Source organism: Lissotriton vulgaris, chromosome 6 (assembly GCF_964263255.1).
Source record: "Lissotriton vulgaris chromosome 6, aLisVul1.2, whole genome shotgun sequence".
Classification (NCBI taxonomy): domain Eukaryota; kingdom Metazoa; phylum Chordata; class Amphibia; order Caudata; family Salamandridae; genus Lissotriton; species Lissotriton vulgaris.
This window is the reverse complement of record NC_141694.1, coordinates 361,913,732-361,934,033: the sequence shown is the minus strand read 5'-3', so window position 1 is coordinate 361,934,033 and position 20,302 is coordinate 361,913,732. Positions and strand designations below refer to the sequence as shown.

General features: G+C 50.3%; 1 protein-coding gene across 1 annotated transcript in view; it reads left to right on the top strand.

Moving 5' to 3' along the window:
* The window catches only part of LOC147707338 (ribonuclease H1-like), a 685,720-nt gene extending 670,403 nt beyond the window's left edge, over window positions 1–15,317 (top strand). The window contains exon 9 of the mRNA XM_086926381.1: window positions 14,872–15,317. Coding sequence (XP_086782507.1) covers window positions 14,872–14,964 — 93 coding nt within the window. The 3' untranslated portion in view covers window positions 14,965–15,317. The remainder of the gene's footprint in view (window positions 1–14,871) is intronic.
* The last annotated feature ends 4,985 nt before the right edge of the window (window positions 15,318–20,302 follow it).

Genomic DNA, 20,302 nt, shown 5'->3' with positions numbered 1-20,302 from the left:
CTTTGCGGCGTGGGTGCGGATCGACGCTCAGCTAAAGGGTTTTCAGTGGTCGACCGACAAGGCAGATAGAATAGCCTTATACGCGGACGATGTTTCTTTTTTTCCTTACTGATCTAGAGCGCTCGGGGCCTCGAATTCTGCAAATTTTTGGCGAAACATCAGGCCTCTACATGAACCCTGGGAAGTCTGGACTCTGGGGGGGTCCGCAGCCAGTTGGAGAGTGGGCAAAAGGGATTCAGGTGGCCGCAGATAGAGTGAAATACTTGGGTGTTTCTCACGGAGGACGCGTCCGAGGCCCGGGAGCGTAATATTGCCCCGGTGTGGGAGCGCATACGGGAGGACTTCCAAGGCGTGGGCCAGAATGCCACTCTCCATCCATGGTAGATCTGCCATTTTTAAGATGGTGGCGCTCCCACTTCTAATTTATCAACTGCAAAACCATCCGGTGTTGGTCCCACAGGGTTGGTTTCGGCGCCTCAACACTGCGTTGAGTGGCTTTCTATGGGAGGGGGGGTGCTGTGCGGGTTGCCTTGCGGACTTGCTTTCGCTCCACGTACACGGGGGGACTGGCCACGTCAGATGTCATGTCATACTACCAGGCATCCCACCTCCTGATCCTGAACGAATGGTGGTATGCGGACAGGAGAGATCCCGCATATGCAGTGGAACGAGCCCTGGTAGGCACTGCCTCCTTACATACGCTGCTGTACTCTGCATCCCTCCTGAGGTCCCTGCCGTCCAATACACAGGTGGTCTTCCAGTTTGGCGACAGGCCCTGCCCTGCGTAGGATGGGATGGTGGAATGTTCCAAAGTTAGAAACCCCATTGTGGCAGAATGGTAGATTGCCTCAGCTCGCTACCCTGGTGGGCTTTGGGGTTGGGATGTGATAGGCATCTCTACTCTAGGGGATGTTATGTTATGGTGTGTACTCGAGTCCTTTGATACTCTACGGGAGGAATTCAAGATGCCACGTACCCAATTCTATAAATACCTCTAATTCCGGCATGCACTTATATCTTCAAGGGGTGGAGGACCTACCGGAATTCAGTCCCATCGAGGCCAAGGTCTTTATGGGAGATCTGCCTGACAAGAAGATATCCCGCATGTGAGAAGTTGGCCTGATATATAGTGCTCACTATTCTAGTGATCACTGTGTATCATACCAAGCGACCCTTATTGATTGGTTGTAAGTCAACCTTATAGACCAGCTATCCTAGTAGCGTGGACAAAAGCAGTCTTAAGGCTAAACTCTAGAGGGCGTGTTAAGCCAGCTGTTTTACCATCACATATACCCCTTGAACACCAATTGAAAGAAAACCACACACGTTGTTATGAAAAATAAAGTATATTTAGAACAAGTCTACCCTGAGCTCTTTGAGTCAGGGAGCTAAGCACAATACAAAACTCTTACGAAAATACTTCAAGTTGCACAATTTACACAAATGCCCGAGGGGCACGAAAAACCATATACTCTAAAAGTGGAATGCGAAATACTAGCAGGTAAGTAACAAGATCCAGAGGCTTCAGGATCGCTAGGACTACACTACTGAACCCCAAGGTTAGGAGCAGTAGGCCTAGTGAGATCGGGTGCAGAGTGTGCACTCTCACGCGGGATGCGGGACAAAGTCTATGGAGGCTAGTATTTCTAAAGTTACTGTTTTCGGACGAATCAGACTAGGTAGACTTAAAACGACAAAGGATCTGGACACTTGGATAGTGAACCTGCGTTGGAGCACCGAAATGCTCGGGTTACCTAGCCCAGGGGCTGCGGCTGCATAGGGTTCAAAAGACGTCTGGAATCCTCGTTGTAGTCTATGGAGCCTGAAAGAAGTAGTTGCTGGCAGGCGACCAGTGAAGATGTTCGGAGTGATCCAAGCCTGGATCGGTGATGGACACGACCTGAAAGCAGGGACTCGGTTCTTAATCACTAGCCAGTGATTGTGTGGGCACCAGGATGGCACCGGATGAAGTCACCTCGATCAGGTGAGTGGGCGAGGCTGGACTCTGCAGTCACACGGGTCAGGAGGCTTTGTCGGCGATGCTGGAACCAGGATTGGAGCAACAACCCTTGGCAAAGGCAAGCCCACGCGGTGGAGTCAAGATGGCGTCTGGAGGGGACCAGGAGGGTCCGTGGTGCTCCTCTTTTGGAAGGGAGCAAGGGCCAGTCTGGAGCAACCAGACCAGCGGTGAAATCGTCTCGGTACGTCGTCAGGAGGGCCACTAGCCAGCAGGCAAGTGACTGGACAATGCGGTGAGCAGCAAAGAGCAGAAGGGCCCCACGCAGATCTCGTGGATGCTGGGGGGCTTGACTTCAGGGCTGGAGCTGCTCATGGTTGGGGCTTCTCAAACCCCAGTGCACTCACTCGAGGATCCCTCGGCGGTCGTGCTGGTTAAGCGTCGTGCAGGTTTTGAAGATGGCCGGTCACTCAGGTCTCGTCACACCCACGAATCTCAGCTGGGCTGATGCAGGTAGAGGTCAGATGCGAGGGAATCCGGGTCTCGTAGAGCTGGTCAGTCTTGATCTGGAGGATGGACGTGCAGCAAACCGCGATGCTTAGGTGGTGCCTGCAGGTGCAGGGTGGCTACTCCTTAGCCACAAGGGAGAATCTTCAGAAAAAGTCAAGAGTTCCTTTCGTGGAAAGTAGTTCAAGATTCAGAATTATCTAATTTGGGAAGGGGGCCTGCTCCTACCTTTATCCTGAGAGGGGCTGGCACGCGACTAGGTCCTGCCCATGGGTGGGACCAGGAGGGGGGTGGTTACACCCCTCTCCCTGTCCGGACTTTCCCCAGTTCAGGGGCTGGTGTGCCCCTGGAACTGGTTTGAAACAGCATATGCACAGTGAGCACCGGGGTGCCACTTGCAGTCACCTTCCTCTCAGCCCTGCCTACCTGGTATACACACAACCCTGTCTGGGATGGTGCTAGCACCGCCCCTGACAGGAAACCCTTTGTCCAAGCTCTCCTCGCTGGAAGGACTCCCAGCAGCAGGAGGTCAGACTTGTGTCTGTGGTGGCAGCATCCATTTTTTGATGCTGAGGCTCGAGTTAACTTTAACCGGGGTTCACGGTTACATACATGTCGTGTCCCTCTAGAAAGGTGGAATGCTAACCAGTCGCCAGAATTGGCGAGGGGTTAGTATTCCAATTCGTATGACACCTTACTCGACATGTTTTGATGAAGCGATACCAAAGTTGGCAAATAACCGCGAGGATTATAATGCACTTAAGAGTATATGGTACGCGTTATTATGGAACAGCTATTAGGACTTGGTTCCGCAAGCTGCAAACGGGCTCAGCTCATGCCAGAGCACCATCTCACATAATTCCAAGCACTCTGCCTTCAGGATTGATTGATAAAAATATGTGTCCATTTTAGGGTTAGATATAGGAATACTAGATCTAAAGCAAAGGGTGATTACACCACCTTGCCCCAGCTGTCGTGCAGCCAGTTGTGTCAGATTTGAATGGCCGGCCAGGGGTGGCATAATACATGCTGCAGCCCCTGGTAGGCCCTGGGTACACCTATGTCCTGGGTACCTAAGGTACACTGTACAGGGACTGATAAGGTGACTCAGTATCCAATTAGATATGTACCTAAGGTACATGGAATCCATTTTACAGAGAGAGCAGTGGACCTGGGGCCCTGAATAGCAGGCTCCCAGGTAAACTAAGTCGAAATACCAGCAAAACACCAGGCAAAAAGTTTAGGGCAACCATAGTCAGATATCCACCTTCCTACACCGCATCTATCAAACTTTAGTGCGGCATTGCTCCACGGACCTTGCACAGCTTAGGACCGCGTGGGAACGGGATGTTGGGGAGCTTGATGAGGAGGACTGGGTGGAGGAGCTGGAGGGACCCAGGGGAGCGGCCATCTCCACGCACTTGCGACTAATTCAATTCAGGTACCTTCATCGTACGTATTACACTAGGCAGCGCTTGTGGAGTGCGGGCTTGATAGCATCCCCAGATTGCCTTAGGTGTGGATCGGAAGAGGGTACGCTGCTGCATACAGTATGGGACTGCAGGGTCAGAAGGAAGTTCTGGGATGGGGTTTTCAGATGCTTGAACAAGGCCCTGGCCTGGGTGCTTCAGAAAGATCCTTTGCTGGCCCTTCACGTACTGGCTGGAGTGGGGGGCAATCGGTATAAGCGCCATTACTATTGTTGGGGCTAACCCTAGCCAAGAGGGACATTGCACGATCTTAAAAGGCACCCCGGGCCCCATCACTTACAGGTTGGAAGAATGGGATGGACTTTTGTATGGGCCTGGAACAACCAATCTATGTAGCCAGGGGCTGTCCTCGAAAGCACTACAAGATATGGAAGAGGGGGCAGACTATCTGGCCTGGATTTGGAACCACCACCTGAGGACGATGCTTTCCAGCTCCATTGACAGCCCGACGGCCTGAGATACACACGGACACTGTGGCACGTTTGGCAAGTAAAATATGTTTCAAGCAAAACGCAGGCGGAGCGCGGGGGTTGTGCCACCTTTTTTTTTTTTTTTTTTTTTACTTTTTTTTACTTTTTTTTACTTTTTTTCTTCACTTGTTTGATCATCTACGAAAATAATTGCATGTGACTTGTGATTGATAACTTGCTTCTAGTGATCGTCTCTGGTTGTCGGAGCATTACTTGACATGTGTTCACCATGCGATCAGTAAAATCTGTTTTTTTTAAAAAGAGTATATGGTATAGCGTTATCATGGAAACAGCTAAAGGACTTGGTTCCGAAAACTGCAGACAGGCTCAGCTCATGCCAGAGCACTATCTCAAATAATTCCAAGCACTCTGCCTCCAGGATTGTTAAGGCCTGCCATAGGAGTGACTTATAGGAGTATGTGTCCATTTTAGGGTTAGATATAGGTATACTATATCTAAAGCAAAGGGTGATTACACCACCTTGCCCCAGCTGATTGATCAGCCAGTTGCGTCAGATTTGAATGGCCAGCCAGGGGTGGCATAATACATGCTGCAGCCCATGGTAGGCCTTGGCTACACTTATGCCCTGGGTACCTATGGTACACTGTACAAGGACTTACAAGAGTGACCCAATACCAATTGGTAAATGCACCTGAAGTACATGGATGTCAATTTAGAGAGAGAACAGCTAGGCTGTGGGTCTGATTAGCAGTCCCACAGCCAGGGAAAGTCATAAACCAGTAAAGCAAAAAGCAAAAATCTTGGGTGACCATAGGATTGCAGACCTTACTCTCCTACACTACCTGCGGTTCACGGTAGGCCACGAGCACTTTCAGTTTACCGTGCTCCCCTTCGGCCTTACCAGCGCCCCACAGGTGTTCACTAAAGTGATGGCGGTGGTCGCAGCTCATCTGCGCAGGTTAGGGATTTCAGTCTTCCCCAACTCGACGGCTGGTTGTTGAAGGCGGGTTGCCTCCGACAGTCGTCTGCCACCTCCAGACGACGGCGGATCTCCTGCACCTGCTGAGGTTCTCCATCAACGTGCCAAAGTCACCCCTGTGTCCCTCTCAAAAGCTCCTCTTCATCGGAGCGGTTCTCGACTCGGCGCATTTTCGGGTTTATCCCCCCAAGCAGCAGGTTCTGGATATTCAGGCTCTGATTCCGATCTTTCAGCCTTCATCCCGAGTCTCGGTCAGGTTGACGCTGCGACTTCTAGGGCTGATGGCTTCCTGCATCCTTCTGGTGCATCACGCCCGTTGGCGGATGCGGGCTCTGCAGTGGGACCTAAAGTTTCAGTGGGCCCAGCATCAAGGCAACATGTCCGACCATGTCCTGATCTCGGAGGGCACTGAGAGACAGCTGCAGTGGTGGCTCACGGACCACGATTGGGTCAGCGGCAGATCCCTCTCCCTTTCCCAACCGGAGCACGTAGTTGTGACTGACGCGTCCCTCCAGGGCTGGGGAGGCCACATGGGAGAGGTGGAGATCAGAGGCCTCTGGTCTCTGGCGGAGTCCTGACTCCATATCAACCTTTTGGAGCTGCGGGCGATTTGTCTTGCACTGAAGGCATTCCTCCCCTCTGTCCGGGGGAGTGTAGTGCAGGTGTTTAGACAACACCACCGTCATGTGGTACTGCAACAAACAGGGCGGGTTGGGGTTGGGGTCGTGGACCCTCTGCCAGGAGGCTCTGCGCCTTTGGCAGTGGCTGGAACATTGAGCGTGACCCTGGTGGTTCAACACCTGGCAGGTTCTTTGAACGCCAGGGCGGACGAACTCAGCCGCCGGTGTATGATGGATCACGAACTGCATCTGAACTCTGAGGTCTTTTTCTGCAGTGGGGAGAGCCTTGGTTAGATCTATTCGCCACAGAAGAGAACGTGCAATGTCATCATTTCTGCGCATTGGAATTTCCAAGGTGGCACTCGCTCGGAGATGCTTTTCGTCGCGAGTGGAGTTGCTGTCTGTTCGCCTTTCCGCGTATACCACTTCTGCCCAGAGTGCTGAAGATCAAACGCGACCGGGCCCAAGTCATCCTTGTGGCTCCGGACTGGGCATGAAGGTACTGGTATCCCGAGCTACTCAGTATGTCAGTCGATCCCCCGGTTCGTCTGCCTCTTCAGGAGGACCTTCTGTTGCAGCAACAGGGGACGGTCCTCCACCCGAACCTGTCCAGTCTCCACCTCCATTTACTCTGAAGACTGCTTTCCTGGTTGCAATCACCTCTGCCAGGAGAGTGAGTGAGCTCCAGGCTCTTTCCTCTAAACCTACTTTCCTTTTTGTCCATCCGGACAAGGTTGTGTTGCGGACTAGACCCTCTTTCCTGCCCAAGGTTGTGACGACCTTCCACATCGGGCAGTCTATTACCTTGCCCACCTTCTTTCCGCCTCCGCATCCCTCAAAGGAGGAAGAGCAGCTCCACCGTCTGGACCCAAAACGTGCGCTCTCATTCTATCTGGATCGCACACGCCAGTTCCGGGTGGATGACCAACTCTTTTTTGATTACGTGGGCGCGAAGAAGGGACAGGCGGTACACAAGAGGACCATCTCAATGGGTCGTCTTGTGTATCAAGGCTTGTTACTCCTTGGCCAGGAAGGAGCCGGGTGGATGACCAACTTTTTATTGATTACGTGGGCGCTAAGAAGGGACGGGCGGTACACAAGCGGACCAACTCGGTGGGTTGTCTTGTGTATCAAGGCTTGTTACTCCTTGGCAAGGAAGGAGCCTCCTGTTGGGCTGAGGGCCCATTCAACTCGGGCCACAGCGGCTACCACTGCCCTGGGCCGGGGTGTCACCTTGCAGGACATCTGTCAGGCAGCTACGTGGGCTTCGTTGCACATGTTTGCAAGACACTACTGCCTGGACAGCCAAGTCCAGAGGGATGGCTTATTTGGCCGTTCCATCCTCCAGAACTTTCTGGTGTGATTATTGGTTCGCAGACCCACCACCAGGGTTGGTATTGCTGGGGTATCTATTCTAAGGTAAGGAATCTAATACTAACCTGTTTCTTTCAGATGAACAAGTTACTTACCTTCAGTAACGATATATCTGTAAGAAACAGTAGTTAGTATTAGAATTTTTTACCGCCCCACCTATCCTCCCCGTTCTGCGAACCGATATCTAGGGTTAAGGTCATCCCCTTTCAGGGCCCTAGTTTCAATGGCACCAGTGTTGGTTTTTAACACGGCTCTGCGTTTCTGGCGCTGAAAAGCTGTGTCTAAGAACTGACGTCAGCATGCGGAGGCGGCGTCTAAGTACTCTGGCGACGTCATCACGGCGCCGACAACTGTCGCAGCGGAGCTGCAGACTACACCTGCCAACGCGACGCGCAAGGGTACTGCTACATAAAAATTTCCAGATCAAGTATGACGCCTGGGGATATACTAAGGTAAGGAATCTAATACTAACTACTGTTTCTTACAGATATATCGTTACAGAAGGTAAGTAACTTGTTCTATTGTTCACCTACATTTTTATGGAGGCCCGCTCTTTTTTTCTGGTTCTAGACCGATTTTGTTGTAGTTGGTGGCATTTAGCGGTCTCAGCTCGCAGACCATCCTCCAGGACTGGTATACTATGGTATTTGATTCTAAAGTAAGGAGTCTGTGACCAAATGTCGCTATGAGATTAAGAGTTTATCCAGTATTTGGGGTGTCTTTCATAGATTCACATGCCTGAATCATTCCCCGTCGAGACGGGAGCCTCCGGTACATAAAAAAGTAATGTCCTATAGACATACATAGAGAAAATAGGCCTAAGGGCCTCCCCTTAGTAGCCTCTCTTTGTCCTTATGTAAAAAGGACCAAACTCTCAGTCAGCCAATCAGCTCCGACCTCCCTCTAGAACCTTCCTGGGAGGAGCCTCAGTCCCTCAGATTTTCTACCGCACGTTGTGCTAGGGAGTCTCCAGCCTGAGCTCTCCTCAGGATTCCTTCAAAATCTAACTTTCTTTAAAAGTGATTCTTCAATCTCATCTCTTCAAGGATTACTTCACTACACTGTTTTTGCAGTAAGTGTTTTCTTTCCACTGCTTTCTTCCATGTCTGAATCACAGAAGAAAGCCCTTTTCAGGGCCTGCTCTTCATGTGGGAAGAAATGGATCCATGTGGATGATAAGCATGACTTATATTGCCTTTACCCGGACCACGTCTCGGACAAATGCAGAATATGTAGGGCTTTCCTTAAAAAGACCGTGAGGGACAGGGAAGGTCGCCTTCTCATCTGGCTCGACAGGCTTAAGGACAGAGACAATCTGGAATCATCTGAAGGCAGTGTTTCCAAGTCCTCAGAAGTCTCTAAAAAGAGGCCTAGGGTAACTTCCCCTGGCCCCTCAGACACTCCTCCTAAGAAGGCACACAAGAAGTCTTCAGAGGCAAGATCCACAACATCTTCAGTGTCTGTTCAGGAAGATCAAACCTTTAAAAAGCCTGCTCCGTCATCTACCAGACATGCCCAGAGGACTACCTCAGTCACTACCACTGTGTCGACGACATCAGCATCGTCGCCTTCAGCGTCGACGACTACATCCTTGTCATCAGGTAGACCTGTTTCCTCTGTTATTCTACTGACATCGTCGTCGACGACGAAGACCTTGTTGACGACGAGGACTACACCGACGTTGTCGTTGACGAGCCCATCGTCGTCGAAGACGTTATTAAAGCCACCGTCGAAGACGTCGACGAGGGAGTCGACGACGGGCTCGCCGTCGACGAGTGCACCGACGACGACAACATCGGCGTCGAAGTCGTCGACGACCAAGGTACCGTCGACCACCCCACCGTCGACTAGGACACCGTCGACGAAAGACTCGTCGTCTAAGATGGCACTGTCTGAGCCATGGAAAAAATCCAGACTTGTGGAGGTGTCGGCCCTCGCGCTACCGCCGTCGACGACACCCTCGACGACGACAGGATCAAATGCTACGTCTGGCAAGACTACCAAACTGCAAATTACCCCGGAAACAACGTCTCTGAGCAAAGTGGAAACGCAGCCACCTCAGGAAATCTTCCAAAGTGAAGAATCTGAAGAGGATGACCACCTGGGTCCCGCTACTTCTATCTCTGACCTTAATGTCCAATGCCAAAGCACTGATGAGGAACAGGAGTTCACTTATCAGGAACACTCCGTCCACACTAGTGTCCGCACGGAGGTCACCCCCCATGATATGCCTACCGGCGACTTGTCAATGACCTGCGGTACCTTGTACAAGATTACAAGCAACGCTTCCCGGATGCGGACGGTGGGAATCAGACACCTATGGTACATACACCAGCGTCCGCCCCAAAACAGTCTCAACCTCTCCCTCAAACCCACCGTGACAGGGTCCAACCTCAGGTGGTGGACTCCTCAGACGAAGATGAGGATGAGGAGGAATTGGAAGAAGTCCACTCGGACCAGGATGAGGAGGATGAGTATGTGGCGTCATCCCCAGCTTCACCACAACCACGCAAAGCGGACTCACCGCCTGTGGACATTGGCGGCTTCCACAAACTTGTGGAAAGGGCGGCGAAGAGATTCCATATGGTCGTGGAATCAACTGAAACGGAATGCTTCTTGCACGATTTCAAAAAGCAGCCGCAGAAGTCTACTAAATCTATTCCAATTATAGAGTTCTTGTGGGAGCAAGGCAAGAAATTGATGCTGACACCCGCTTCTGTGCCCGCGGTGGTTCCACGCCTGGACAAGAAATACAAAGCCCCACTTACAGCGGCAGCTTGCCTCAATGGACACCCCAAACCTGATTCGGTGGTTACGCAGGCGGCCCAGAAGAACTCCCGCAACCCTTCCTCCCCGCTGTCCGCTCCTCCAGACAAAGAAGGCAGGAAGCTTGACACGATCGGGAAAAGATTCACGACAACATCGGCCATGACCATCAAGGTGGCCAACTCCATTGCTTTGTTGGGACGTTACAATCGCCAACTTTGGGAGGACATAGCCCCTTACGTAAAGGAGCTGCCTGACGCAGTCCAGGGTGAAGTCAAGGCTCTCCTTGTGGAAGGTCAAACTTCAGCTGCGGAAATAATTGACTGTGCTATTGACGCAGCCATGACTGTCTTCCGTCAGCTTGCTGGAGCTGCTGTTCTGCGCCGTCAAGGGTGGCTGAAAGCGACGTCGTTCCGCCAGGAGGTGCAATCGAAGGTGCTGGACATGCCCTTCGACGGCCAGCATCTTTTTGGGGACAAGATCGACGAGGCACTGCAGACCATAAAGAAGGACACCGATACTGCCAGGGCACTGGGCACTTTGCAGTCGCGAAACCAGTCCTTTCGAGGCAACCGATCCAGGAGTCAGTCCTCTTATTGAGGTTCCTATCAGAACAGGTCCTCGTATTCCTACAATAACAAGAATCAATACCAGCACAAGCCACAACAAGGTCGTCAATCTTCATACGGAAGATCTAACTTCAGAGGCAAAAATCCCAAGAGGGGCACTGGCGGCCGCCAGTGACAGATTACTCCAGCCAGTCCTACCGCCCTCTCCATCCTTTCAAATTGGAGGAAAGTTGACCCACTTCCTCACCAATTGGCAACACATCACCACGGACCGGTGGGTTCTCCAGATGATACGATTCGGCCATTATCTCGAATTCACCACCATCCCTCCCAATACACCTCCCCAAAGACGGGCGCACAAACACCTACGCCTGTTTCTCCAGGAACTTTCTGTCATGCTACAGAAAGGAGCAATCGAACGAGTTCCGGCATCCTTAAAGGGGAAGGGGTTTTATTCCCACTTCTTTCTTGTACGACAGAAGGAGAACAAATGGAGGCCCATTCTCGACCTCCGGGCGCTCAACGCTTTCCTGCGGAGCCAATTGTTCAGGATGGTGACGATCCAAGAGATCCTGGGCACTCTGGAAAAAGGAGATTTCATGACATCCTTGGATCTCCAGGATGCCTACTACCACATCCCCATCCTCAAGCATCAAAGAAAATTCCTGAGGTTCGAGGTTGCAGGCCGACATTATCAGTTCAAAGTCCTGCCATTCGGCCTCAAATCCGCGCCGCGGATTTTCACAAAGTGCCTTGCACCGGTGGCGGCCTTTCTACGTCAGCTGGGTCACCAAGTCTTCCCCTACCTAGACGACTGGCTGGTGAAAGCACCCTCACCAGAAGGTGCGGCCGAATCCTCCAGCGCCTGCACCAATCTTTTTCAGAGGCTGGGATTGACCCTCAATCTCAAAGTCCTGCATTATCCCTACGACAAAGATTACCTTCCTCGGGGCTACCTTGGACACGGAGTGCACAATAGCCTTCCCCTCGAAGGAAAGGACGGACAAGATATTGTCTCTAGCCACGGCGGTGGCAACAAAGACACACCTCAAAGTCCGGACTTACACATCCCTCCTGGGAATGATGTCTTCCTGTATACTCCTCATCCCTCCCTGCAGACTCAGGATGCGCCCGTTGCAGGAAGCTCTCACGAGCCAATGGACTCAAAGTACTGGCTCTTTCGAGGACATTGTACGGATAACACCAAAAATATCCAGGGGTCTAGAATGGTGGAGGCGTCGCAAAAATCTAACCATAGGATTGCCGTTTCTCCTTCCGGCGACACCTCTGGTGGTCACCACGGACGCCTCCCTGGAAGGATGGGGCGCTGTTCTCCAGGACCTTCGGATCAGCGGCAAGTGGGACGCTCAGGAAAAGCTGCTCCATATAAACCTTTTGGAGCGGAGGGCTGTATATCTTGCTCTACAGGCCTTTCTACTACGCATCCAGAACTCCCCAGTGCTCGTCAAAACAGACAACACCACGACGATGCACTATCTCAACAAACAGGGGGAACGCGTTCGCTCTCTCTATCACGCGAATCGCAAAAAATCTGGAACTGGCTGGTGCTACACGGAATCCAGCTCAAAGCGGACTATGTACCCGGAAAAGACAATACCATCGCGGACGCCCTGAGCAGGCAAAGATCCCGCTCCCACGAATGGGAACTGAGCGACAACGCTCTGGCTCACATCTTCTCTCAATGGGGAGTCCCAAGAATCGACCTGTTTGCCACCAAGGAGAACGCCAAATGCCCAAACTACGCAAGCTGGCATCCCCAACAAGGGTCGCTGGGAAATGCTTTTTCCATCGGTTGGTTCAGCGTGTTAGCGTACGCTTTTCCTCCGTTTCCGATGATCCCGAGGCTCCTCAGGAAGATAAAGGCGGAGCCCTGTATCCTGATCCTGATTGCCCCGTTCTGGCCGAGGCAACACTGGTTCTCGGATCTGTTTCGACTTTCCATCAGGTCACCGATTCGGCTGAGGCAGCACCCGAACCTCATAACGATGTCCAACGGACAGGTACAGCACCGAACCTCCAATTGCTCAAGTTATCGGCCTGGCTCCTGAGCACAGAGTTCTGTGACCTAAACATCCCACAGGACTGCAGGGATGTCCTGGCAAAACCGAGAGCAGACAGTACAAACAAATCCTACTCTCTCAAGTGGAAAAGGTTCTGCATTTGGTGTTCAGATCAGGGCCTGCGACCACTCGCTGTCACCCCTGAACAGATATTACCATACCTCCTACATTTGGCACAGTCAGGACTGGCACATGCATCCATTAAGGTTCACCTGGCAGCTATCTCTAGGTTCACCAGAACTTTCACAGGACCTTCTCTGTGGTCAAGTAGGCTAGTCAAGCAATTCCTGAAGGGGCTCTACAGATCCTTTCCGAGGCCTCGGAAAGTCCATCCGACATGGCAACTGAATCTGGTACTCAACCAACTCATGAGACATCCGTTTGAACCCATTCATCGAGCATCTATCAAATACATCTCCTGGAAAACGGCGCTCTTGCTCGCTTTAACATCGGCCAGGAGAGTTAGCGAGCTACAAGCTTTGTCCATTCAGGAACCATATCTACAGTTCAGACAGGACAGGGTGGTGCTGAGACCGAACCCTAAATTCATACCAAAGGTGCCTTCAGACTTTCATCTCAATGAACCAATTGTCCTTAGGTCCTTCTTCGCGAACCCTTCCACAGCAGCAGAAAGGGCACTGCATTCTTTAGATCTCAAGAGATGCCTAAAGTTCTACCTGGATAAAACTAAGGCTCTCAGGAAGTCTTCACAACTGTTCGTGGCATACAGCAGACCAAGAATGGGCCAGCCTCTTACGAAGCAAAGCATCTCGAGATGGATCTCCTCTGCGATTGCATTCTGCCACGACAAGGCCGGACGGCCTTTGACTGATCATGTGACTGCTCATTCCACCAGGGCGATGTCCACATCAGCAGCGCTGTTCGCTGGGGTGCCAATCTTGGACATATGCAGAGCGGCGACCTGGAAGTCACCGCACACTTTCTCCAGACACTACTGCCTGGATATCGAACTTCAGAAGGATGCGGCAGTGGGCCAGGCGGTGCTTCGCCATCTCTTTCAGTGAGGTGAGCCTTCCTACATCCCGCCATCCAGGTATGCACATTCTTTGCTCTTGTGATGTTCCAACTATGCTGTCCCCATGTTATATGATAATATATGCATTGTCTAACATGTCTGCAGAGCTACTTTACATCACGCATGTGCATATCTGATTGCTAGCTACTCTGATTCAGGCATGTGAATCTATGAAAGACACCCCAAATACTGGATAAGAAATGCGTTACTTACCTGTAACAGCAGTTATCCAGTATTGGTGTCTTTCATAGATTCACATGCAACCCTCCCGCCTCCCCTGGAAGGACTCACATCCCTCTCTGACAATATTACGCCAACCTAGCTGGGTGGGTATGAAAATCTGAGGGACTGAGGCTCCTCCCAGGAAGGTTCTAGAGGGAGGTCGGAGCTGATTGGCTGACTGTGAGTTTGGTCCTTTTTACATAAGGACAAAGAGTCTACTAAGGGGAGGCCCTTAGGCCTATTTTCTCTATGTATGTCTATAGGACATTACTTTTTATGTACCGGAGGCTCCCGTCTCGACGACGGGGAATGATTCAGGCATGTGAATCTATGAAAGACACCAATACTGGATAACTGCTGTTACAGGTAAGTAACGCATTTCTTACTTAGTTCGGTAGCGCTTTATCTGGTAGAGACCCGATCCCACGGGCATCTATTTTTAAAACGTTTGTTTTTTCACTTGGGGGAGGCTCGATCAGACCACCCCTGCATCCCCAACCCCCCTTTATTTAAAACAAAAAAGTGTGGTTTCTTTGCGGGCTTCGATCTGTGAAAGTCAGTAACTGAAGGGTGTGACCCAAAAGCCCTTTGTTATATTGTGTGTTGTGCTGATATGAGATTTAGCAGACTAATGGAGCCAGCTATAGCCAGAACTAAAAAGGGCTTTTCTGAAGCCTGTTCACCTCTACAATATGAAATGATAATAATGTAGATGTGAACACAATTGCACAATATCCTACAAGATCAACACCGCTACTGCATTTGATTTTTGTAGTATCTAAGCATTGAAAACTTATCAAACTGTCTTTTCAAATGTGTCTGGCTTTTTTTTTTAACAGAAACACGTTCCTGGACATGCTGGTTATAACGGAAATGAAGCAGCTGATGAACTAGCAAGAGAAGGAGCTAGGAAACCATTAAAGAAATACTAATTAGTACAAGTCGTGCAGCATGTCAGTTGGACTGTTGTGATTTAGTTTGATGATCAAACCATTGTTTTCACAATAAGGTGGTTTGCAGAATACTGTCCCTTTTTGTAGGTTTACAATTTCGATTGTTTTGAATGTTCAAAAGGTCTATGCAATGTAAACATTAGCCTTTATAAAAACAAATCTTTTTGTATATTGTGATGTAATTGCCAAACAAATCCCCAGTTTGTACACATTTGTAAACAGTATGGCATTTTTGTACTTAATCGATTTAAGAGATTGTTTTTAACTGTTTAGCATATAAATGAAACTTGTACTGTGGAGTGCAATTAAATAAACAAATGGTGTTTACTCTGTTTTGCTCTAGATCTTCCTAATCAAAACTGAATGGTGCACTTTACTCAAAAAGACCATTGCCAAAAGTTGGAACCTATGTTATTGGTAGATGCAACCCACCTCTTTGACTAATTTTGCCAAATGTCCTCACTTGGTGACAGGGTCGGGATAGTCTTTTTCAAAGCCTGTCTTTTTTTTCCCTGCCCCACATTGGACCTTTCTGTAAGCTATTCCAGTTCTTCAACCTCTAACCCTTGTGCACAGGTATTAACACAGCAACTCTGTCTTGTTTCTTGGAACTGCCCAATAATTACTGGTTCTGCTGCAAGCACAGCTGGAAGTGCCCCCTGGTAATGTTCAGGATTTGCAACCTCTTGCCTCAAAAGGGAGGTTAACTCTTGTACTCCATCTTATCTTAGGATAGTGGCAGCACCCTGCTCCTCGGCCTCCTAGACTGCACTCAGCCCCCAGTTCCCATCTTACTGGAATCCTGTATCTTGTAGCACACATGTAGAGCCTGAAGAAATCCGACATTTCAACCCCACCCTCTTGAAACCTTTGCTACTCCTCCAGTCACTCATTGACTGCGACTTTATCATTGACCTTGTACAGTGCTCTGCATCCTTTAGGATAGATTTGCGTTCTACAATTGCTCCATATGTGTCAACATCCAATTTCTAAGACTAATTCCTGATGAGCTGCTCTAGGGTTATTTCGACTTGTCTAGATTTAATTAGGATATGTGCAAAAAAAACTGGATGAGGTTTTGTCGAATCTAGAAGTGTAAATGGTTGAGATTATGGCACTGAGCCATGGGTAAGAAAAATAACTTCTTTTTAGCTTGTGAATTGGATAAAGTTTTGTTTTTCGGCCTGCCATTATCCAAGACCTTTTGCATTTACTAAAATTAAATGTATGTTAATTTTATTGGAGCTTTTAGCCATCTTGCTCAATCATTTGGTCTTATTGTCCTTGGTATAAACTTAAGGGGTAGCTGTTACTACAGAAAGTGTGGCAACCTGTTCTGGTTTGCACAAAAGTTTTAGAGTTGTCTGTCTCAGTAAAGTTAGGATGTTCTAGAATGTGGGGGAATTCCTCCTTATGAATATAGTGCCCTTACCAGTATCATGCTTGATCGGGTGTTGCTCTTCGTGGGGGTAGCTTCTGTCCCACCCACGTCCCGTGAGGGGGCTTTTTAATGGTGATCTTTTGAGGAGACGCTGCAGTTGTGCATGCAGGTGTGTGGGCCTAGGACAGTAGGTGAATAAGTGAGTTAAAATTAACAGCCGGTACCTAGAACCTAGTTTTATTCGGGGGTCCGGATGATACTTAAAAATGCAATGGATGTGATCTCCTCTTGGAAACCAATGTAGTTGCTCTCAGTATCCGTGAGGGTGTATGAAAAAGAATGGAGTCCACATGTTTCACGCATTGTAAAGGTCCATAAGGAATCCGAGGGAGCTTAGTCAGTACCAGAACAGGGTGAAAGGAATTATTATAGAAGAGAAAGTGATCAGAGGCAAAAAAAAAGGACCCCTGTATATCTGTAATACCTATAATCGGGTGTTGATGCATTTCAGCGCTAGTAGGAACGTGTACTTCAAGTTCCTTTTCCCAATCTAGTAATATGAAAAAAGAAAAAATACAAACTTATAAAATTCCAATGTTTCCACATTGTAATGCTGGCCAACGTAGACTTATTGCTACCTGTGAGGTGAGTCATACAGGGGGGTTGTCAATATCAGTTAGCTGCATGAAACCACTGATATAACCATCTTGCAGTGTTGGTGATGATGGACAAAAGCTATTCATCCGGCTCTACTGATATGGAGTTATAGCGTGGACTGTGACGCTGTGCAAATTAAATGTTCAATTCACATGCAGGTCGGTCGCTGCTAGGCCGGTGTTTAGAGGCCCCAAATTAGGGAAAGGAGTGTGTTTATGACTTGTGACTGTCAACTACAGCCACGTCACTACAGAAACGCTGTTAGTTGTAGTGCATGGTTTTGTAAATGATGCGTATTTTGTTGTGCTGCAGTAAGAATGGATGACCTACCCCCGAATTGGAAGTGGAGGGCAGCGTCGGCGCTCACAGCGGCTTTAAGGGAGCGTTATCGGAGGCGGACAAAAAGAGAAAATAACAGTTGAGTCCTGGAATTCCCATCCTACCCTTGTCACAAACCCTTTACTCAGATCCAGGAAGAGTGTCAGCTAGAAGGAAACTTAGTTGTTCGTCCCCTTTGGTGCCCAGTACCTGCACGTCCGTCTGAAATGCCTGTGTGAACAAGGGAGCCCCCGGTGCTGTGTTATAGCGTCTGGACTCTGACTGGGCAGAAGTGACGTGGTGGGGGCGGGACTAAGATTAGATAACTGCGTGGAGCACGATGGAATGATATCAGCTGCCCTGCTTGTGTTGCAGGGTGAGGAATTTCAAGGCGGCCATATTGGAAGGTGGAGGAACGACCAATCACTGTCTAAGAAACAAAAGTGGGCATGGCTTTCTGCCGAGCAAGATGGCCGCAATCTAACTTGGCTCCGAGGGTGAGGCTGTCTCCCTTTTAATCCGAATACTAATCCGCAGTCGAAATTATACCCAGAGGACACTTACAGGAAGCCAAAAGTGAGCGGAACTGAATGGGCTACTCCGGTCTCGTTTCGCTGATTAGAACACCACGCAGGCCGTGCTGCAGGGGAAGGCCTACACTGGCGGCTGAAGCCAGGGACTAAATTTTGAGGAACGGCCCGAGCGCTGAGCACGCAGCAGGAGACCGCTACTGAGAGAGCGCCGGCGATGGAATAAAGTGAAGTGAGGACACCTGCTGGACGGGCTGACGCCGGCGATTCTTCCATGTCCCGGAGCTGTTCCCTGGGGGAGAGCAGACTGAGACCGTCGGCCGGCCTTGCGGTCCAACGTGCACCGGTAGAGGAAGGTGAGGGACTGACCCGGCACCGCTGCACAGGCTCGATCGAAGTCATCAGACTGGGCCTTGAAACACGCGTGGCGCCCCCGGTGCGGCACCTGGGGGGCCTCTATTGGGGGCTGTGCCGACTGGCCTGGCCAGGGCTGGGACTCATGTGAACGGGGGCCTGCCTAGGCCCCGACTGGCTGTACCAGGTAAAGATATAAAGCGCACAGGTACGGGGCATCGGAATTCAGCTGTGGGCCACATGGACAAGTAATGCCCAATACTACACATAAACCCGGATTCAAGATTCGTGGAGCAGATATATAGAGTCTTATAAGACCGCACGTTGAACTACAGGCGTGGGCTCATCCAAGGATAAGTGACTGCAGGTTTGGATTGCACAGGTTGGCTGCGGATGGCCCCCAGACAGCTTTGTGTGTGAGATGGGGAAGGGATCGTAGGTCGCCCAGCTGAGTGACAAGCCAGGGACTTCCCTCCGGTAGCCCTCTGTAAAGCAAACGGCCCATAGCGATAAGCAGCGGCAGAAGGGAGTGACTGCCCAGCCGAAGATGAGTGGAAGAGGGACACGCACGACCCAGCAGGGAAAACTGGATACATTTGCATACAGCAAGGACTTTCCCCCACTGCCAGAGCGCAAAGGACGCACGGATAAAGCCTCCGAGGAGGCAGGGACGCCCAAGATGACATTGGAAGATATCATGTCCGCCCTCAACAAAGTGCAGTCTATGGTAGGATCTATCTCTGCAGATGTGACCTTCAAAGCAGATTTTCAAAAAATGTCAGCTAGAGTCACGGAAGTGGAACAAGTGACTACATCCCTGACAAAGAACACTACCACGTTAATCAAAGTGTTGCAGTTAGAGGCTGAAAACAAACGTATGGCAGCGAAGCTGGACAACCAGAAAGAGTGCTCCCTTCGCAACAATTACGGGAATTCCGGAAAGTGAAGGGGGCCCCGCCATGGACCTAGACGTCTAGGAACTAATAAACTAGACTGCAGCCTAGAGGTCTTTCCACTTTCTTCTCTGTAGAACGCGCACACAAGGTGTGGTGGGGGGGGGGGGTAAGCTCAAGCCTGGGGCCCACCCCAGACCAGTACTCGTCTTTAATTTCCGTGATAGACATGCCATTTTACAAACGGCCCGGGTGGCTCCGCCCATACGTGTACAGAACTCTGTGGTATCCTTCTTCCTGGATTACACAGCGGTGGTCTCAGCACGTCGCATGAGTTGCCTGGAGGTCAAGAAGAAGTTGAGAGCCCGTGAACTGCCCTATTCCATGTTATTTCGAGCAAAGCTCCGGGCGGTAGTGGATGAGAAGACATGGTTCTTTGAGACAACGGAGGATGCCCAGGATTGGCTCGAGAGATGGCGGCGGGTAGAAGGCACAGACGTTTCGACAGGCGGCGTTGACGTCCCTGGTTGGGGGAAGACCTCGATGACCCTCAGCGAAGGGCGGAAGAAGATAGACAGCTTCAGAGTGAAACTTTGTGGCAATCATGCACCACGTGTAGAAAGTATGTACAGGCGTTTAATTGGACTCGCCTCGGCTGAGAAATAGAGATGGACTTCTCAGCAACTAAGGACTTTGGAGCAGGGGATGAGCATGGCCTTCCTCTGACTCCCCGCTCCCATACACGCAAGTAGTGTTTAGGGGATTGGGTTCTAGGCACTCTGCTGAGTTGGGGTGGCGGGCAGTTCGAAGTCCGCAAGGCAGGAAGGCAGGCGGGAGGGTTAAGATTGTTCAACTGTTCTTTTCTAGGCATATGTTTTGACTTTGGTTACAGCACCTTGTTATGCAGTACAAGCGCACACTATAAGGCTCACGACTTACACCCGCCAATCCGTAACACACTGTTCGAGGCATGTGGGCTGCTGAATTCATATCTGTGCATAGATCGCCGCCTAGTGTTAGGTCCGGATGATTGCACATTGTTCACCTGGAAGAGTCTTCGAAGGTTCACGAGATAGGTGGCTCCTCCCCTGGACTACAGTGCGCATGGGCATCCTCTCCATCCCCAGATTGTGGGTTTTTTTTTTTTTTCGCCATTGGGTTCGGATGTACTTTCTTGACTCAAG